The sequence below is a fragment of the Sinocyclocheilus anshuiensis genome, unplaced genomic scaffold (genome assembly GCF_001515605.1).
Source record: "Sinocyclocheilus anshuiensis isolate Anshui unplaced genomic scaffold, SAMN03320099.WGS_v1.1 scaffold335, whole genome shotgun sequence".
NCBI classification, from domain to species: domain Eukaryota; kingdom Metazoa; phylum Chordata; class Actinopteri; order Cypriniformes; family Cyprinidae; genus Sinocyclocheilus; species Sinocyclocheilus anshuiensis.
Window position 1 is genome coordinate 892,183 of NW_015548239.1, and position 22,102 is coordinate 914,284.

General features: G+C 39.6%; 1 protein-coding gene across 3 annotated transcripts in view; it reads right to left on the reverse strand.

Annotated features, from left to right (window-relative positions):
• LOC107654854 (glutamate receptor ionotropic, delta-1-like) overlaps nucleotides 1-22,102 on the reverse strand; it is a 281,413-nt gene that overhangs the window by 89,045 nt on the left and 170,266 nt on the right. For all 3 annotated transcript variants that reach the window (XM_016442136.1, XM_016442137.1, XM_016442138.1), the window contains exon 3: nucleotides 6,596-6,880. In XM_016442136.1, coding sequence (XP_016297622.1) covers nucleotides 6,596-6,880 — 285 coding nt within the window. The remainder of the gene's footprint in view (nucleotides 1-6,595; nucleotides 6,881-22,102) is intronic.

Genomic DNA, 22,102 nt, shown 5'->3' on the forward strand with positions numbered 1-22,102 from the left:
AAACCAAAACATCAATTAAACTGAGAACTCGCTTACAAAACCAACTTTCACAGGCCTGTGGGCAAGCTTACTGCTGTTTATAAATTGCAAAACACAAAAAGATCTCCACATTAAGATGTTTTATAGACTTACTTTATGGAGGTTGAACGTACACAAAAATACTGTAAAAGAGCGGTTCAGGCAGCTCAGGGGAGAATCAGTTGCCAGGAAACTGCCACTCCCACACTAAAGTTAGTAATGTCTAAGATCGCACAGAAGTTGACTGATGTCAACAACAAAATAGTGACAGTATTTAAAAACAAACAAACAAACACACATTCGTCTTTCATTAGCAAAGGTGTAAAGAGTACCTGCAAAGCATACTTTGATACCTACAAAGATACCTTACAGCAAAAATGACTCCATTACAAGTTAAAAGTCAGCAATTCCAATACGACTTAAGTAAAAGTCTTAGTGTGTTTGATTTGAACAGTACTTAAGTATTTTACTCATACTGAGTGTAGGCACAAGATGCACTAGTCCTCAACACCTATAAGTGAAAAACAAGAAACATTTAATTTGTGCACAAGACAATCATGCTTATTTACTAAAATCAAAATAAAACTGAACACCTCAAAATTGCAATAAATCAAGGTCGTCACTACAGACTCTTAAACGTCTACAAACACTCAAGTCTAAATTAAGCTGAAGTGCTCAGAAAGAAATGCTGGTTTTGGCCTCATCATCAACTGCAGCCATGTCCTCATTTCATATATGAATATCTTTGATATTTAGTAAAACTACAAATTAGCCAAAAATATACTTAAGTACAGTAACTAGTTACATTTACTGAAATACTTTACTCCACTGTTCATTAGATCATGAAAACTATTAATTTAATTGAAAACCAGATTAACTAAATCAATTTGTCTGAAAGGTTGCTACAGAAGTGTCCTTCAATTTTCTGTTCACTCCAGTAAAGAGATAAATAATGTTAACTTCAAACGCTATGAAAGCTTTTCACACAGCAATCCTTCAAGGCTGTTTACTTGTCCTTCTAAAAATAGCCTGAAATGCAGTTGGCAGGAATACTACTCAAAAAGACAAAATTAGTGGTCACATTTTTTTAAATTAGCAATAAAAGAGCCCACAGCCTTAAGCTTACCAAGAGAAAAATCATGCTACAACACACTATATATGGCACTGCAACCTGATTCCAACCTAAATCCATTTCAAAATGTCCGGATGTTGATTATAGACCAATCAGTCAAACAGAGGTAACTTTTATCGACAGTATAAAAAAAAATAAAAAAATGAGGATGATTACATGCATGCTTCTTCATAGAGTTCAGTTCAGTCTGATTGGTTCTTATTTCCCATTTATGCAGGCAATGTACCATGAGCTAAATACATAATCTGTTGATATATCAGCTCCTGGTTTATGCTGTGTTGTTTAAGTAGAGTTGCAAAAGCAGGCACTAGTAACGTTTCTAACAGTGATAGAGGAGGATGTTTACGAAGTGCTCAAGGGTGAGAAATGAGTGGAAGATAGTGAGAAAAACCTATTTACTCAAATCAGATCGAGCTTTAGATGCATTGAGAGTTAGTCATAAATCTTCTCACTTGATTCACATAGAAGCAATTAGGTTTTAAGACAAAAGCGGTAATCTGTGAGTATTAATTGCATACAGATCCAAACATGACATCTATATGAAGCCAAAGTGCATGCAGACAATCTTTCTCACATGTAACACGTTTTGGGGACAAATTCTTTAAACAGATGAGCCACTTTTCTTGAATTTCAACCATCTGATCAGGAGTAGCAGCTCACTCAGATCAGTTTCCCTGCTTTCAGATTCTGGGTATGTTTAACACACCCGCAGCCTGTGGTTTTCCATTTGTACTACCAGTGTCCCTGCACCAGTGGAACAGAAGTGACAAGAGCAGAACTGAGATCTCGGTTAAATTATCTTTAAATTAATAATTATCTTATTATTACACTGCCCTTCAAATGTCACTGCTTTTTATATGGTCTAAAACCACTCTCAATGCATTTATTTTTATTATAGAATGTGCTGTGCACATTGGCATATTTTATGAAATAATGGTTTTGTTGAAAAGTTAAAGGCAAAGGTGTAAGGACAAAATTGGCGCTATGGACAAAAGTTACCAGCTCTGTGCCTATTTTTTCAAGCCATCACCGTTGTGACTGATTGTAATAGAAGCACTGAGAGTCCTGTTTTCATTTGTAAAATGAAAGTATAGGTCTTTGAGAATCGCTTAATATTGTCCATTGCATTGTCTTAAGCAGAGGTTTTCAACCCAGTTACAGTAACAGCTGGTTGAACCGCCTGTCTAAAACCACTTGCTGTTGAACCAGTTATCTAAAGGAAACAATACAGATAACCTTTACATTTAATTATTTAATTCCATAGTATTTTTTTGTCATTATTATTCATTGTACAAATATATATATAATTGACAAATACAGACAGATGGACAGATAGACAGAACGATATATAAAATGATATAGAATGACAGAATGATATAGAATGAAAGACTGATAGACTGATATAGATAGATAGATAGATAGATAGATAGATAGATAGATAGATAGATAGATAGATAGATAGATAGATAGATAAAAATAAAACCTACGGCCTTACCAAGAAGCCTCTTAGTCTAGTATTTCAGGCCATGAGACACATCCAAAGTAATTTTCCTCCTGTAGGAGGGTGCCATGCTCAGTGCTGAAAGCTCTGCACCACCATCAATCATGTTTTATGTCTTCATTGGGGCTTTTCCTCTGACCTCTGCGATACAGTTTGAAGGATGTTACCTGCTCCAGGGTGTTTGGTGGTCTGACTCATCTCAGCCCATTGCCAGAACCTGCCTGAATCCAAAATCTGTAGCACAAATAGCCTTAACTGCTGAGCTATTTAAAGCACAGTGTAGCTGCATATTTTCTGAAATAGATCTCATCCATGTGGACCACAAGGGAGCTCTGCTTTGACTAGGTGGATTAAATGCCCCATCATGGTTCTGAGTCGCTTTTTATCCAGACCTTTGAATCTGTGATGGCAGCCTGATAGCACAGCAACAACCCAAGGAGAGAGCTATGGGCTAAAGAGACTTGCTTGGGATAATGGGGATTTTAAGAAGATAGGATGGGAACAAAAGGAAATTGGGCCTGCATGCTTGTTAGAGTTTATTCGAAAATAAAAATAATTCAGTCATCATTTATTTTTCCATGAAAAAAAAAAATCAAGGATGCCAACATTCAGAAAGAACCATGAAAGTAGTCCAACTTGCTTGTCTGCTATATTCCAAGTCATTTGAAGCCACATGACAGCTTTGTGTGAGGAACAAATCAAAATGTATGTTCTTTTTCACAGATAATCTTCCCTTTTAGCAAGCTGTTAAGCCTCTAAGAAATCATTTCAAATTAATCAAGCAATTCATTAAAAAGACTCAAAGGGCCAATTCATTCACAAATCATTGATTTTTTTTCTCCATTAAGCTATAGGGTGGTCCTCTAACGATGGCTTTGTTTATTTGGAATATACAGCAGTGCAGTTTGCCGTTATTGTGTTTTGTGTTCAATATTCAATGCAATTGCATGACAAAAAGATCAACCAGTACATTGCTTCAAAATTTCACTTTTTTTTTTTTTTTCGTTGTGCAGAAAGTCACACATATTTGGAAACAACATGAGGGTGAGGACAATTCATCTTTAGGTGAACTATCCCTTTAAAAAAGGCAAGATAAATATACCAAAACATTCTTAGTTAAAATGCATTGTTACAGCCTGCAGCACTGCAGAAGAGACTCTTACAGTTTAAGTGTTAATTGGTGTCAGTACTAGTAAGTACAAAGAATTTTTATGAGGGAGCTTTATGCTTTACCTTCTCTAACAAGACCTCAAAATGTATTGTGTTGTTTTCAGGAAACAATATACCCCACACTTCAGCCTGAACAACCAACTTACAGTTAAAGCTGCAGAACTAAAGACCTTATTAACCCTCTGGCGTCTGAGGGGGTTTTTGGGCCCTGAAGAAATGTTTACATGCCCTGTGCTTTTTTCAGTTTCTTATAAACATATTAATGACTAAAGTCTGATTACACTGTATTCAGCACAAACTGTGCAACAATAATATATAATCAGCATGTTTGTACAAATTTATATTTCTGAGAAAATAAGGTTTATGCGTGGTTAGTGAAAAACTAGAATTTTTAAGTCACTGAAATAAGGCCATGAAACATACAGAACATTTGCTACAAAAAATCATTCTGCTCACTTAGTCACAGAAAACAATGTTAAATTAACTTTTGTAAGTCATGTCTTGTGTTAGAAAGGCTGTATGCGAGGGAGTGACAATGGCCATTTATATTTAGTGATTCACACCTGAGAGACAAAGGGCCCTCCCCTAATAGGTCATCAGTGTGACTGTGACTGTGAGGTCACGAAGAAAGAATGTGAGGAGAGTAAAATCATGGGGGTTTTGATTATTGTATTTTATTTACAACACAGTATAATCAAAATATACACAGTGAAGGTCACATTAGACACATTACTGAGCACACTGATCTAAACACTGAGAATTCACTTGATTTCATACATTTAGTCAGAAACTATAGTTTGGGAAAAGTATAACTAGTAAAATGTGTACAAGTTATGTCACAATAACACAATAACTACTAATGCAAGTAATAAAACATGACTTACTCGTCAGAAATGATCTCCTCCGCTGGATCAAGCCGCGCGTCGCATCGCGTTCTTCTTCTGAGGTAAATTCTGGCTTATTCCTCTCAGCGCATCTTCTTCCAGAAACGAGAAGTAGCCGAGATTAACTTGATGAATCTTCAGGCTTTTATGGAGGTGATGTGGGCGTTTACATGCTCACGCTTCTCACATGGATGATTACCGTATGAATAGCGCGCGCTGCTCGTGAGTGTGACCACATTACAGATAATGAGCTCAGACGGGAAAGACTGGACAGATATCGCTTTTGTTTCATACGGATTACTTTATCAGAGAGTATCTGTTTTCGACATGACTTACTTCATTTAAAAGTAGACACTTCAAGCTTTCTATAGACATACTGTATCTCTCATGTCTGTGTGTCAAGTATTAGCAGAGTTTTGGTTCATTTGGTTCAAGAAGTTCACGGAGACCGAGACAGCAGAAAGCGGATCCTGTTTGTTTTATTTATTTTACAAAAGCACAACTTTTTGTTGTTATTATGAGTGTATACAAACAAAAGTAGACCCTTTCCTGATTCAAATGATTTATCTGTACGATAAAAATTGACAGAGCAAGTACTTTTAAGTACTTTTCGGTGTTATCAGGAAAAAATGCTACAAAATGCGCCAGTGCGTTTGCCAACCCCAGTCTGCAAATACTGTAGAAACATTAGTCACCAGATTCTTTGAACACACCTTTTAACCCATTAATACATTTTACTGTCAGATAGAACAAGAAAGCAGAGAAGAATCATTATCAGCTAATGTGCTTTGAGCCATTATCTTAGGGGCAGGTTAGGATTCAGACAAAACCAGCATTGAGACCAGGAATAAACAGTAACAGGGTGAGTTGCATCATCCTCAGTTTTAAAAAATCAGAAATTAGCTAGAGGGGTAAAATTACATTCGTTCATGTCTACCACCCTCCTGAAGGGACTGAGGGGACTGAGAGTCCTGCGATGTCAAAGCTGAATTGTCAGTCTTTAGTAATGGTTTGGTGCTCAAAAAACATTTCTTATTGTTATCAATGCTGACAAAAGATGCTTAATATTTTTTTTGAAAACAGCGATACATTTTTTTTTTTCAGGATTCATTGGCCACGTTCAGACTGAGGGTAAAAGTGGCCCAAAAAGTTTTTTGTTTTTTTTCCAACAGCGTGAACAGTGTGATCTATCTTTTCTTTAAAAACAAACAACAACAAAAACTTGCTGACTCAAAACTTTTGAACAGGATCAGGCTAAAAGAGGTTTGTTTAAGGGTAGGATGTACTGTTGGGGTAGGGTAAAGACCAGTTCTCAGTCTTGGTTACATTAGGTTACATTTCGAGAGAGGTCAGGGTAAAAGTAGTCTTTAATATTAAAGCGGAGATTATGGATTATTCTGAATTCTGGAATGATAGCCAAACTGATTCTAATGAGATGAGCATCACTGGCTCAATGAAGGAATCTAAAGCTATTCAAGTCCACATTTTTATATATCTTGAAAATTGTTATGGTTTTCAAAACTACAATGCTAGAGTTTGTTAACAACTGACAGTCTGCCTTTTAGTCTGCCAGAGTCTGCTAGAGTCCAGCTGCTCATATCAAATTTTAACTTCAGAGCTGATGTCTTTGTATTATGATTTTTTTTAAGCATTGCTCATGGACTGCATCATTTATTTTATTTTAGTTTTTTTTTTTTGCTTTGAAAAGTCCTCCAAATTTGTTATGCACCAAAATATCATGATGAATTGTGAATTCCAGCTCATGTCACAAAGTAAATTTCTCCCTTCACATCAGTGTCACCCCTGCTCTCCTATCACTGACTTCCAACCAGCCTCCCGACTGGAGATGGAAGCCACATAGTTTCACCCGTAACCCCTCACGTCACTCACCGTACTCGCTGTCATAGAAAACGATGAACTTGTGCCAGCGGAGTTCAGAGACGAGCGTGATCATGACATCATTCAGACGCACAGGAGGGCGTGCGGCCAGCGTGTAGCGCTCTCCATCGGGGCTGGGATTGAGCTGGCACTCAGCACGGGGTGTGCCGTCTCCGTTCCTCTGAATGAATAGGTGAGGAATGTGCATGGCATCTGTGAGAGACTGTAGCGCATTGGCTGCAGAACATCCCGTCGACGACACCAAAGCCAGTATCCCTTGATTCATGAGCTCACAGGCTAGAAAATGAAAGAGAAGAAAAAACAGCAACACAGTTAGGATCAAGAATTATATTGTCCAGGAGTCATAGTCACTACTTTACAACAGTTAAGCATATTGACCATTATAGAACTTATGGTCCATTTTCATCAACCAGTGGCAATTAATGCAGCAAATGTCAGGGTGATCCCGCAGAGAACAGGTGGGATAATGTGTCCAGATTTCACAGGGCAAATGTAATTCTCTTCAGTGTATTGCCATATGCTGCTAATTTATTGCCTCTGTTAAACACCAGTGTAACAATTTCTCAAGGAAATCTAGTTAAAGTGGACATAAATAATTTATGAGATATGACATTTTATAGATGTTGCCATCTGAGAGCCCCTGGTTAGGAAACATACACTTATACATATTGTTACCCTTGTTTTTTACAATGATAAAAAGTGGATTTCAAACCCAAGGCTGTTCCAGGGTGCATATCTGACAATGTGCCTATTTAAAAAGGGCATTGTGGCATAGAAAAATGGTAGTAATATTCTCAGCTTTGTACGCTGGAGAATTGTTTCCCTGTAGTATATGACTATAGCACAAAATCATTGCATTTATGCACAAATGCATCTTGGATAAGAGGTATAATATATAATATATGTCAAAAAATATTTGACTTCATTCTTAATTTAAACACATTTATTTCACATTATTTTCTCCTATTTATACAAATCAAAAGTAGTTAGGGTACTTTGTTGTATTTATTTGCATTGTAATAAATATTTTATCATAGATTCCAAAAAGGGGGATTGTAAATTAATTTAGTCTGTGACAGCACAAAAAGTTTTACAACTGCAGAAGCTGGGAAATCAATTATTAATAAAACCAAAACAGCATTCAAAATGCACCAAGCCCACTGTACGGAGAGCGGCTGACGGAGATGGAATTATTCTCCAAGTAAAAAAAATATAACCCAGTCATTTCTGTAACTTTCACACAATAACTGTTTGTCCATGTGTCCCCAGAGAGGCTGTGTGCTAGATTCATTTCAGCAAAGCCTGGATTCAGATTGGCTCAGCACAAAGGGTTTAAAGAACAGTTCTTTAAAGATGTAGGTAGAACAATGTATTATAAATCCCAATGAAAATTAGAGGAAACACAATGATTTTTTTTTTAAGCAAAGAAACTAATTACTTTTTTCTAAGAAGCTGAGCAAATAAATTTGCACAAAGCCACCAGAGAAAATACTCAGCAAATATCTGAACAAACACACTTTAAATTGTTATTCCACTGAATGGATCCACCTTAATTGAATACAAAATACCCTAAAACACTAACAGTCCCCTAATAAGCTTTAGCTGCTGAACACAATCCAAAATCCTGTTTTTCAACATTAAGGTTCACCCAAACATTCATTAAGTAAAAACATAAGCCTTTAGAAACATTGAACTTGAATAAAAACTCCAACAAACAGAAGCTCTTTGTGGTTTACGTTAGTACAAACAAGATGCAAGTTATGAAAATCAAGTAAATTTATAGTCCAATTCAAACCAAAGGAAAACTGATACCATCCATAAACATCTAGACTGTACAGAGTTGCATCCATTTCCAATGGTCATTTAATTTTAAAGGCCATTTATGTAGTTTAAAGGGATAGTTCAACCAAAAAAGGAAAATTTTGTCATTACTTACTCTCAAATTGTCCCAAACCTGCACGAGTTTCCTTCTCTTTTTTTTTTTTGAGCACAAGAGAAGGTATTTTAAAGTGTGTAGGTAACCAAACTGTTGATGGTAGCCATTGTTTTCCAACTGAACTAAATTATTTTGATTTCTATAAAAAAAGCAAAATGACAGTGGGGCGGTGCTGCAGTGGCCAAGTAATGTAATCGATGTATAACCAAACACCATGTAACACAGACTACCGTAGCAAGCCTAGTGTTTATGTAATTCCACGATTCTTGTTATGTGCCAAATCATGGCAAGGCGGGATGGCGGGACCCGTGCTACATTTTTTTTGACCGCCCGCTCTAGTTTGCAATGACGCAAAGGTGAGTAAATTCTGTTATTACAGAATTACAATTTTCGGGTGAACTTTCCCTTTAAGACCCAAACATGACTGAACTTTAACTCAACATTCATCTATTTTGACATAAAAAAAAACAGAATAATGCTTAGAAAAGTATGATCCTAAAATAAATTACTCAGATCTTAAGGATAAATGTCTGTTCATGACTTGGCAAGCTTTATGATGAGCTTCTTATCGCTCCATAACTATGCAAATAGTGCAATTTTTTTTCTTTAAAATGTCTGTGTGCATATAATAGAGCTATGGAGGGATATAGGTGTGAAAAGCCTGAGATATAAACGCATCTGCTGATTCACATCACAGAGCTACATTTCATTGGATAAATCCAGAAAGAGAAAGTTGATAAGACTGATAGGTGTAGAAAGAATAAGAGGGGAATAGGAAAAGCTACGGTTACTTGCGTAACCTCGATTCCCTGAGATAAGGGAACGAGCATTGTGTTAATCACACTATGGGGAAACTCCTGTTTACTCTGATACTGAAGCCTGACTTGTGCACGTTCATGTACAAACCAATGGTGCTTCCAAATGTGGTGGAGCCGACTGCTTTATGAGCCGACTGCTTTATAAGTCGGCTCTGAGTGCCATTTCCTCACAATCTTTCGACTGAAGCGACAGTCGTCGACTCGTGTGCAGCCTTATAGCACGGCAGCCTACGCAATGCTCATTCCTTTATCTCAGGGAACCAAGGTTATGTAAGTAACCGGAGTGTTCCCTTTCGAACGAGTCTGCCTGGCACATGAACTGCTCTCAGCAAGAGGAGTTTGCCCTGTGTCCATAAAAGGAGGCATCGAGCCAACTTACAGAGGGAGTGTGACCTGAGACCTTAGCGATTTATGAAGGCTACCCCCTTTATGTCATCCGAACGGGGGTCACAGCTCCGATGCAGCAGTGGGTTACCCTGAGATGTAAACATCCCAGGCGCCAAGATGGTATGGGACAAGTGCTTTGAGTCAATACTGGAGGGGCCGCATGTGAAGCAGGCCCAGAGGAAATCACAGAGAAAGCGGCCGACATGAAGTTGAGCATCCTCTGGAAAGCCCAGAGGGAAGATGAAGTCCCCAGCAAGAATGACGCCACTAGCCTATCAGGGAGCGTCAGGCGTAATCCATGCCTGCATCTGGGCAGAATCGATGTCCGTTTGCGATCGCATTTGCACCACACTAGTTAAGCATATTGCCATTGGCACAACACTGCCCTGAGGTTCTGGGGGGAGGTCACTCGGTTAAGTCGGGTATGGCGACTGGCATACTCTGCCATGCAGAAACTCTGGCTGGACTCGTCCATGGTGCAGAGAAGCTTAGCTTGGAAAACTTGGAGCATCGCCATCGTGTGAAGCACTGAGCCAGCCTGGCCAGCCACTGAATAAGCCACTAGGGCTGAGGTAGTTCTGCAGGGCTTAGATAGATGTGCTGCATGAGCTTTTAAACCCAGGGCCGATGGAAGGCACAGATATGCAGCGACTTCCTCTTCCAGAGGGGACAGCTTGCTGTAACCTCGTTCTTCATTGCCGTCAACAATGGTGAGAGCGGCAGAAGTGGAGCCGTGTTGTTTGAGTCGGAGGAAGGGTGTCGGGGTCTTGGCCAGAACACGCCCACTCTTCTGCATCTGAAGCCGTCATCGACATAGAGTCATCCACAACAGCTTCCTTCTCCAACCCACCGAAGGAAATCAAGCCGCTCGCAGCTGACGAGGGGTGCTGATCCTCATGTATGAAGAAAATGGGTGAATCGTGGCGTTGAGGGGAGAGTGAAGCATGCGGGACCTGAGCTGGCTTGATTTCACTCGAGCAGACAGGTGACACACTGCCCATCTGCATCGTGCAGGGAACCCCTCTCTGTGCTGCAAGCCACACTTGCGGCACAACATTTGCAACAACGTTGCAGTGGAAATTTGCTAAGAAAATATGCTCTTTTTAAAAGCCGGATGGCCACAGGGGAAGGCGTCAAGCTTCTTCTGCTGCCAGTGGCTTCTTCTCACAGCGGCGAGCAGGAGGCTGAGCTTCTTTCTTCTCTTTGGCTTCTTGCTTGCAGAGTTAGCGAGGAGATGACCTTTGTCACTAAAGGAGAAAATTCTGACGAAATGGCACTCAGAGCGAACTTATATAGCAGTCGGCTCCACCCCTTTTGTCGGGTTGAAGCGTCATTGGTTCGTGCAGCTACACGAACGTGATCAAATCAGGCTTCAGTATCAGAGTAAACAGGAGTTTCCTCATGACGTGATTAACGCAACGGGAGAGACAGTTCAAAAGGGAACTTCAGCCTTCTATGTAACATTGTCAAGATACTGCTGATAGACAACACACAAACAGTCACAACTCCATCAATCAACCAGACAACATCCCCAAATTCAGAGCAAGAGACACATCCACAAGCTGCAGGGCACAGCAAAACACACTGGCAGGCGCTGTTTGCTGATCCATGAATGCTACATCTATACATTCTTATGCATCTTGGTGAAGACAAAGGGATAGTTCACCTCAAAATGATGTCTGTCATCGTTTACTCACCCTCATCTTGTTCCAAACCCGTATGACATTCTTTCTGCTGTGGAACATAAAAGATATTTTGAAGAATGTTTCAAATATTTTTATTCATACAATGAAAGTCAGTGGGGTCCATAACAACAACAAAAAAGAGAAAAGTCATGCAGGTTTGAAACAACATGAGGCTGAGTAAATGACATCAGAAGATAAATGTTTTGGTGAACTATCTCTTTAATGAGGCAGGTTTTCTATCAACATTCAACAGATGCTACTCAGCCAATCAGAGAAGCAAGATGGAACAACACAAACACGCATCACAGTGCGAGTTGAATTAGATTAGAATTTAGTGTAATAATAACACTGCCTCTCTCTCTCTCTAAATCCACACATAGCTTCTCATGCAGATTATGGCATATTATGGACTAATACTCAATTATAGACACACGGTTTATGTACAGGGTGAACGGCACTATTCATTGTAATCCCTGATTTTGGGATTTGAATATTGTGCGTCTCTGCAACGTTGATATAATGCATTTAAAAATTTATTTGTCAGGCAGATTAGAGACCTTTATCACCAAACAGGATTAAAAAAATTATCTCAAGGAATATATGAGAGCTCAAATCAGAACACAGGGATAATTCACAATCAGGCATTAACACACCGCCAAATTAAATGAATTAATCCACAACCTCCAGAGTCTCCGTGTCATTGATTTGAAAAGGCCCTGTGTCGTAACATTAATGATATGCCAATAGAGACGGATGATGGGTGATTCTCTTACCAGAAATTACATAAGTCGTGCCGCCAGGATGATTTTACACTAACGGACAGATGTTTTCATTGGTCTTTGTGGGCAAAGAAAGAGACGCTCAAAGTGTTGAGTATGGGCTTCCACCCAGCAGGGTGCTGTTCGTGGTTTGATAAGGAAACTGTGGCCTTTACGCCCAGTCCATCAGTCTATGATTGCAGCCATGACTTCAAGACTGAATTCGGAATAGAGAAAGATAACATAGTAGTGTGTGTGTGTGTGTATTCAGTATGTGTGGGTGTTTGTAAGAGTGTATGAACAGTATGTGTGTAAGGTGGCATGTCCACTGAAGCAGCTTAAAAGATTACCAGACCACAAACATCAACCCCTACAAAATCCCATAATCCTGTTCGAATTTGCATCATCAAATACATTCCGTGCCTTGTACTATCAGAAGGAAAACGATAGTCCATCTGTCCATGATGAGGAAGCCTATAATTAAATTTTTGGTCCTAAAATACACACATTAAGTCATAAATGTGCAGATTTGGGGTTAAAAAAAGTAGTTTGTGTGTCTTGTTGTGTCTGACATCAGGTACTCTCAAATTATGTAGTGTATTATATGGTGCAGGTATATATAAAAACATCCAAGAACATACTATCTGCCATGTTTCTATATGTTCCTTTACTGGCATACTAATAATAACTATGAAAACAACTTACTCGGGTGGTACACAAGTGTAATGGTGTGTGCACACCAAAAGCGAAACGAAAATTCACATCGCTTTAAGCCCTGTTCACTCCACCAGCAACTTTTTCACTGTATGTCGCTAGACTCTGTACTGTGGGCTTGTGGCGCATTCCTAGTGCTGTCACTCTAATGTTATTGTTTGATTGCACGTCTGGACATATCTTTAGAAAATACAATCACAATCTATATATATATATATATTGCCAGTAAAACTAAGATACCATTCTAATTTAACAAGAAATTAGACTTAAAATAAATAAAAGTAGCATTCTGCTGTTGGAGAGTGTTGTTATATAAACTACAGCAGTGCTCAGTGCATTAAATCATTAACCAGTGCTAAACTGCCTACTGCATCATACAATTAACAACACAAACCATCAATGTATGAATCAAACTCACTAAGACTGCCAACAGTTTCTTTTCCACTTATAATTTTTTTTAATCCATGTATGTGGTTACAGTCAAATCATATAAAACAGTGAAATTGCTCCGGAAATTGGTCCTGTCTTGCCTGCATTCGAGACGATAATGTGTGAGCACCACTGACAGATTCTTCACTCCTATAGGTTGTTGCTCACGAAATTCTCTGTATATTTGTATATTTTATAAAGTTAAACTACTTAAATTTTGTCACATTACTCACTTCGCTTGACACGCCTACATTCTGTTGCCAACGGCCACTGTTGCTCCTGTCGCCAGCTCTCATTTGAAAATGAAATGGGATCATGTCGCTTTGTCGCTGTGTGTCGCTGGCAGTGTGAATGGGGCTTTACTCACTCTAGATTACTCGCAGAATGTTTTTCATGTCACTCACGTGAATAAAAACATTGCACGATGAGGAGTCTCTTCACGCACATCAGCAACAGCAACAACATCAATATTTATTTTTGCAATTTTTTCTGTCATCAACCATGTTGGAGATACAGTAACTACTATACAACCGGAAGTGTCAATAAGCTGTTCACTGATTGGTTTGCGTGACAACTCTATCCCTCCACCCCATTAGACGTCCAGAGAGGCGGAGCTAGAAGCACCACTTGGAAATTTTTCAACTTGCACAGAAGACTAGTGATGGGAAGTTCGGATCATTTTACTGACTCAGATCTTTGAATCTCATTCAGCAAATGAATGAATGAATCCTTTTTCAAGTAATTTCGTTTATTTCATTCATTTTGGCTGAATATAATTAAATCAAATTAAATCAATCAAATCTCTTTATTGTCACACATCGTGTACACAGGTGTACCGGCAGTGAAATTCTTAGGTGCAAGTTTCTGTAACAAGGCAGTGTAAACAACACGATATATGTACAATTGGCAATATACATTAAATAACATTATACACATTTACACAGTAATAGTCAGTATTATTCACAGTAATAACAGAGTGAGGTAAATGTCGATGTTGTTATAGAGAGCAGTTGATGCATTGTAATGTTTAGTACAAATAGCTTGTCAGAGTGCTGAAGAGAGATGATGTAGCCTGCATTGAATATGTGTATGTGCTGAGCAGTACAAAGACATGCTACAGTTCTGTCACTTACAGTCAGTGTAACTAATCTGTTAATAAAGTGCAATGCAAGGGTATATGAGGTGTGTTGTGTTGTTTTATTGGCTGGAGTTCAGTAGTCTGATGGCCTGCGAAAAGAAGCTGTCTCACAGTTTGCTGGTGCAGGTCCTGATACTGTGGTACCATCTGCCTCATGGTAGCAGCAAGAGCAGTTCGTGGCTCGGGTGGCAGGAGTCTCTGATGATCTTCTGTGCTTTCCTCACACATCGCTGGATGTAGATGTCCTGGAGGGAGGGAAGCTCACCTCCGACAATGTGTCGGGCTGTCTGAACCACTCTCTGCAGGGATTTGCGGTTGAGAGAGGTGCAGTTCCTATACCAGGTGGTGATGCAGCTGGTCAGGATGCTCTCTACAGTGCAGCTGTAGAATTGTTTGAGAATTTTTGGGGACATACTAAATTTCTTCAGTCACCTGAGGAAGAAGAGAAGCTGATTGGCGTTCATCACCACTGATTTTGTATGAACAGACCAGGTGAGGCGTCCCATTGGCATCCCGTCGGTGATGATGGGGGAGTGCTCATTGTTCTGTTTCCTGAATCCAACACTAGCTCCTTGGTCTTACTGAGGTTCAGAGAGAGGTAGTTATGATGGCACCAGTTTGTCAGAGTGCGCACCTCTTCTTTATCTCGTCATTGTCGGTGATCAGGCCTACCACCATTGTGTCATCAGCAAATTTGACGATGACATTTGAGCTGTATGTGGCTTCACAGTCGTGTGTATAGGGATTACAGGAGAGGACTGAGAACACAGCCCTGAGGGGCACCGGTTTTGAGGGTCAATGGGAGGAGATATTGCTGCCAACTCTGACCACCTGCTGTATGACTTACAGGAAGTCCAGGATCCAGCTGCACAGAGAACTGTTCAAGCCCAGAACCCGGAGTTTCAGCACAAGCTTAGGGGGCACTATTGTATTAAAAGCTGAGCTGTAGTCGACAAACAGCATTCTCATATAGGTGTTCTCCAGTGCTTAATTTGAGCCGGATCCTGCCGAATCCTGTTCCGGAAAATGTCCGATTTTGGATTTCTGCATTCCGGTAATTGTTTTTAAGGATCCGGCTTTAGATCGTGACAGTGCGTGCGTGCATATGAGAGCGAGCACAGGTTTATGTATTTGGAGGTTATGTATTGGTCCTCAACATATTTTTGACCGTGACCAGTCAGCTTTCTTAAGTTCAAACTCGCTGTCATTGATTGGTCCTTACTGCTTATTGTTTTGTGAGCAGAACGTTTGGAGAGAGTGTAATAACACCAGAAATACCAGAAATAATACCAAATAAAGTGAAATATTATAATGTATAAACACTATAATCATAGCCTAGTTCCCCTCACATTTCAAAACAAATCATTTAAATGTAACGGTATGTTATTTATAATAGAGGCTTTGTACTTCACGCGCATGTGTATATCGACAGAAATATCCTCTTCACTGAGCAAAAATGTGCTTGGCATCCAAAGTGGACCAGTTATACCACGGACTATTTAAATTGACCAGTGTAACCTTTTATATTTTTGGTTGACTGTATTTTATTTTGATAATGAACAGATTGCGATGTCAAGTTTGAGTTGCGAATATGTGGTGTGTGTGTGTTTGACCCAGGGTTTGAAGCTTGCCCTAGTTAGGTTAATGCTGAAACTTGTGAACTATGCTCTCTTATAATTGTGGCATCACCGTTTAGTGACTAATTGCTGTTTTGAATCTGGCAATTATTCATTTACAAATTAAGCACTGTGTTCCTCTTATCCAAATGGCAAAGTGCATTGTGCAGGGTGAAGGCAACTGCGTCGTCAGTGGAGTGGTTGTTATGGTAGGCAAACTGCAATGGGTCGAGATATGGCGGTAGAACAAAGCAGATGTGATCTCTGATGAGTTTCTCAAAGCACTTACTGATGGTGGGGGTTAGAGCAATGGGGCACCAGTCATTCAAGCAGGTGACTTTGGGTGTCTATTGTTTGGGCACAATGGTGGATGTTTTGAAACATTTGGGGACAACAGACAAGGACCAGAGGTTAAAAATGTCTGTGAAAACTCCTGCTAGTTGGTTTGTTTTAAAGGGGTCATATGATGCTGCTAAAAAGAACATTATTTTGTGTATTTGGTGTAATGAAATGTGTTTATGCGGTTTAAAGTAAAAAAAAACACATTATTTTTTACATACTGTACATTATTGTTTCTCCTCTATGCCTCGCCTTTATTGAAACGCGTCGATTTTTACAAAGCTCATCGGTCTGAAAAGCGAGGTGTGCTGTGGTTGGCCAGCTATCCAGTGCATTGTGATTGGCCGAATACCTCAAGCGTGTGACGGAAATGTTACGCCCCTCACCATACTCTTAATGCCATGTCCCGCCGGAGCGACAAGACAAAAACATTAAAACCCATTACAAATGAGGCATTTGTTGCATCCAGTGGGGACATAGAGTGAGCCGAGGCGGCGGGGCTGAGAACGGCACGGCCGGCGGATCCGACGAAGGAGCCGCGGCTTAGCGTGAGCTGAGGATCCACAGCACTAAGTTGATGTATTCCCTCAGCGACCAGCACAGATCAGCTCTAGGCATGACGAAGCGGATATCGTCCTCTTTTGGAAGACCAAACAAAGTAGTTTCGCTTTCACAACGAAGCACACAGCGTCTTCAGGACATGGCGGCAGCGGCAACAACAATACTACAGAGAGAATAAAAGTTACGCCTTCTTTCTTTGCGTGAACATTTGGACGGCGTTATGCAAATCTTCCCACATAGTGAGGTAGATATGTGGGGGCGTGTTAGAACGAGCCGTTTTAGGTAGGCGTGGTTAACTCTTAACTTTTATAAAGAATATCTCTTTGGATTTGAGACTTTAGTCTTTGCAACTTTACAGATCTTCTTTATGCACCAAGAGCTTGTAACACTCCAAAGAAAAAGGAAAAATTGAAATCGCATCATATGACCCCTTTAAGGATGCTGGCATGGATGCGGGCAGGAATGCTGTCTGGATGGGATTTGTAAGCATGTGGCTAAGTCTGGTACCTCCTGGGATATCCAGGTTTCTGTGAGGCAAATAATAGAGTAGTCCCTCATCTCACACTGAAAAGAGATCCGGCTCTCAGTTCGCAGAGTTTATTGTCCAGGAACTGGACGTTTGCCAGTAGGATTCTGGATAGCGGGGGTCGGTTTGCGCAACGTCTATGTCTGATGAGGACACTGGCTCTCTTTCCTCTCTTTTCCTCTTTCCTTTCCTCTTTCCGGCTCTGTTTGCAGTGTCACGGTCGGGTGGCCCAAATAAAGGGCTCCGCTGTGTTGTTTCTTCGGGTGGTTCATTCTTTTGTCACGTCACATCCCCGTAAGGTTAACTGAAATCTATGCAGTCTTTACAGGAAACAGAAATGATTAGTTCACATCCCGAGTCTTCGGGTTCGAGTCGTTCGTTCATCACGTGACAGCCCCATAGACTAGAGGCTATGCAGTCTGTACCGGAAAGAGAAATGATTAATCTCCCAAGGCTTCAGGTCTGAGTTGTTCTTTCATCACATGACAACCCCATTTTTTTTTTTTTTAAGTTGAACTTGAGCTATGTTTACATAGAAAAATATGGGAAAAGCAGCACAGTGTAATGCAAAACGCATTCTGTGTGAATGGACTAATTTATACAGAATGCGTGTTGGTGTTCAAAAACGCCATCCGTATGTGTCACGTGTTATAACAATCTGGTTGTTTACAATGCATACTGTACAGAAGATATGATATATCACTGATATAGAGCATTACCGTGTGATAGTGTAATTTGTAATGACAAAATATGAGGTCAGGAATAGGAAGTGCTGGAAGAAACTGGTTTTATTTTATTGTAATCATAAAGAACGTTAAACATTTGGCTCCATACATATTTTTGTTTAAACCAGTAATTCGCATTACAGTTTTTCTGTTTTTTTTTCTCTCTCCAGTAAATTGGCTGCAATTATTTACAGGTTTTGACTTGAAGTCCCATTTGCTTTCATGGATTTTTTTCTGTACAGTAGTGGACAAGGATGAAAAGAAGGTGCACGTGGGGAGGAGAGAGAAAGGAATAGCTAATTCACTGCATTATTCTCCATCGTCCACACCCCACACATTTTCTTCAACCACTCCTCTTCTGCTCCACCCAGTGGTGTAGTCTACGTGATACGCAGGTATACGCCGTATACACACTAGGAAAGGTGAAGGATTTCCGTATACCCACAAAAGCACGAGGATACGTAACAACATCGTTTTGTAACAGAACTCTCACACGTTCATTCATAAATTCTCCACATCCATGTTGCGACGCACCTACTTTTTGAAAATCACGCCTGTTTCTGTTGATGACCAGTGCTATTGTGCAACTCTTGCGCAGCATTGAATGAATCACTAAAGGAGATATGAAACGAAAGCAAACTCAAACTACACTCTTTAAGTGTTTTCGTAAGCCTGCCCCTGAAGCTACTGATGCTTCAGCTGCAGCAGATGACACAAATTGCTTGAATGTTTTAATTGGCAAAGCTTAAAAAACGTGCAAATGATTACTTTCGTGAGGACGCACCAGTGGCCCCATCGGAGCAGTGACAGATCAGTCAACTGTCCCTAGTGTCTTTCACACTGGCCTCTGGACATCAGGTAGTCACTACCTGACCTGGTCATGATAAAATATATTAGCTTTGCTTGGCGGCATAAAAGAAAAATTATGCAATTATTTGTAAATTTAACTGACTGAAAACAAAAGTAAATGAGGGGAGAGAAGATTTCTTATCCTGTGGCTCCCTCTAGTGGACTGCAGTTGTCCTCTAGAGAGGGCATTTTTGCTCAGCCAATGCAAGTCTATGGAAAATGTTTGATTGTTGATAACTGTTGAAACTTTAAGTCTCATTAGTAAGAAAAGATATAGAAACAAACTACAGATCAGGTCCAAGGTCTCTGACGAGTTTGGTGCCTGTAGCATTAACGCCCTAAGAGGAAATACAGTACAGTTGAAAATTATTGGTCTCAGAAGAATAATAATCAGTTTAAATAGTATAACAGTATGTTGGCTTTCTCTCTTTCACTCTTAAATGTGCATTGAAAATTGCCAGATGATAAAACTTATTCTCCAGGGACCATATTCTTAAGATAAATGTAACTGGCTGAGAAAATGATTAACACTACACAGAAAGAAATCAGTCCAGTCTCCCCAGCTGTAAATGTCATTGGCTGTTAAAGTCTTCTGTTTCTTATAATAAATTGACATGTTGATATCACATAAGCAGTCTTTCAGAATGCTGTCAGTTACATAGATGCATATTGTATGAATTAGTGAGTGTGGTGGTGCTTATGGGGTGTTGCTGTGGGACGGTGAGTATGAGGCTGGGAGGGAATATCAGAGTATACCCACTACAAAAAACTAGACTACACCACTGGCTCCACCCCCTCTTCATACTAAAAACCATTGCTAACAGGGCAATACAGGATGAAAAGAGAGCCTCCTTCAAGCAGACAGCCCGGCACTAAGTTGTTCCTGACTTTGTCAGAGTGAGTTATTCATATAGTTCCACTCTGTCCTGTGTCCTTCATTAATATGTAATGTGCAGCACCTGCAATTACACGCAGAAAAGCTATTTCAGGTTTGATGCCCTGAATTACAACAGGCTAGGAAGCAGCCTTGAAAACACGAGGCTCCTGTCTCAGAAATTTTACATTAAAAATGAGTTATTGACATTTTACCTTGCCGGTCTCTTTTCTTTTCCAGTAAACAGAAATGCAGTACAGCCTGGATGGAGCTTCTAACAATGAAAAATGTTCTCTTTCAAACTAATTACAGTTTAAAAGTTAACTTTTTTTGCAAGAGGTACAATTTTTAAAGAGAAAATCTTAAGAAAAAAATGCTTCAATACTTCAGATCTCAAAGTACTGTTCCAGGAAAAACCTGAAATATTGGAGGAGACACTTAAGCAAGATTCTTAATCCACGTGAACTCCTCTGAAGTGGCCCAGTACACCTTAAAGTGGAAATAACAGGACAGCAGCCTAATTTCTTCCACTTGAGTTCTGCTCTCTTGAAATCAATGATGGTAGAAAAGCTAGTGTGTCCCAGAAGAAAAAAGTACAACAAACGCTGTTTGGCAGCTAAACAACATTGTCTGTCCTTGTGAAAAGTGCAGAAAGCCCTGACTGCACAATACAAAAACGTCATTCCACAGCCATCATGGTTTTATGGAAAATCAGAAGGTATTACATCAGATATTTCTAGGTATCAAAAGTGACAGAGCATTTTAAGTTCTTTTCTCTGTCATCTGGAAAATATGTCTTACGGCAAGTCTTTGCCGACCCCAGGCAGTTAATGCTGGAGGACCAGGCACAGAAATGCAGGGTGGGTTCTTCTGGTGAGGCAGTTTGACCAAAGACGTCTTGCTTGTTAGCAAGGTAGCTGCACGCAGAGCATGCATGCAAAACACAACATATGCTGGTGAAAAGCCATGCTGATTAATTGAAAAGGGAGTTATGTGAAATGACCTTATGTAGATCAGAATCAACCAACCAAAATTGTGAGATACCATCCCATATTTTGAATTTTTTTCTCTTGTTTCTCCATAGTGACAGGCCTTCAAGTCAGATGATCTAATCTTAAAGTCAACATAACATAGCATTCACAACCTGTTCCACTTCCATGTGATGTATTCCTCAGTGAAACAAAATGGTCAAATAAATGAATAAATATTAATAAAATATATATGTACTTACTGGAAAACAGTGAATTTTGACTTCAGATTGACTTTCACAGCAACAGTGAATGGTGAGGCCAGGTCTACTGAGGATGTTTGTCTACACTTTGTTTTGTGTTTGTGTGTCTATTTTTATGTATAAATCACCACACTATGGCCGATTATTGTGCTAATTAGCATTGTTAGTCTAGCACAGCTGGATTGTTAATTGCTCCTCTGGTTGTGGAGCCGTGACAGACAAGTCCTATAAATGGAATGGGTTTGGAGGAGACCCCAGCCTCTATCAAAGCGCAGTACATCACTGTTCCATATTAAATCCACACCTAGATTCCAAAAATTTGCCAGATTCCAACACCCTTTAATTACTTCTTCAGAAAATCACGTGACTCGTGATTATTTAAAAATTCTCTCTGAAGTTACAGTCTCCATTCAGTGGGCTTGTGTGATAAACCCACTCTGTTGGCTTTTAATCTATTTTTTAAAGCAAGCTGAGGGTATGAAGCCTCTCATGAATCATAAATCATAATTTTTTTCTTTCTTCATTTTTTTTTTAAAGTATATTCACTATTATTCTGTATTATTTTTGACAAATTCAATGATTGTATAGCCTAGAAGGGTTTTGAAAGCTGCAGCTATTTTTTTTTTAAGTTAAATGAACAGAAATAAGGATGATATATAATAACAGAGCTGTGAATGGCAACTGGCGAATTGTTAAAAAAATAACCATAATGACGGCTGCTCTGAGTACTTTCAAAGTATGTACTGAATGTAATGAAGAATTTCTCAACTGTACTATGCAGGTATGTAGTATAAATCAAAGTCAATTTTAAGGCAAGTCAGTTCTCTTATTTTCCAGACTTTAAATCAGGACGCGTCCTGGGAAAATGGCACGTATGGTCACCCTATATATATGCATATTTTAAATAGCATT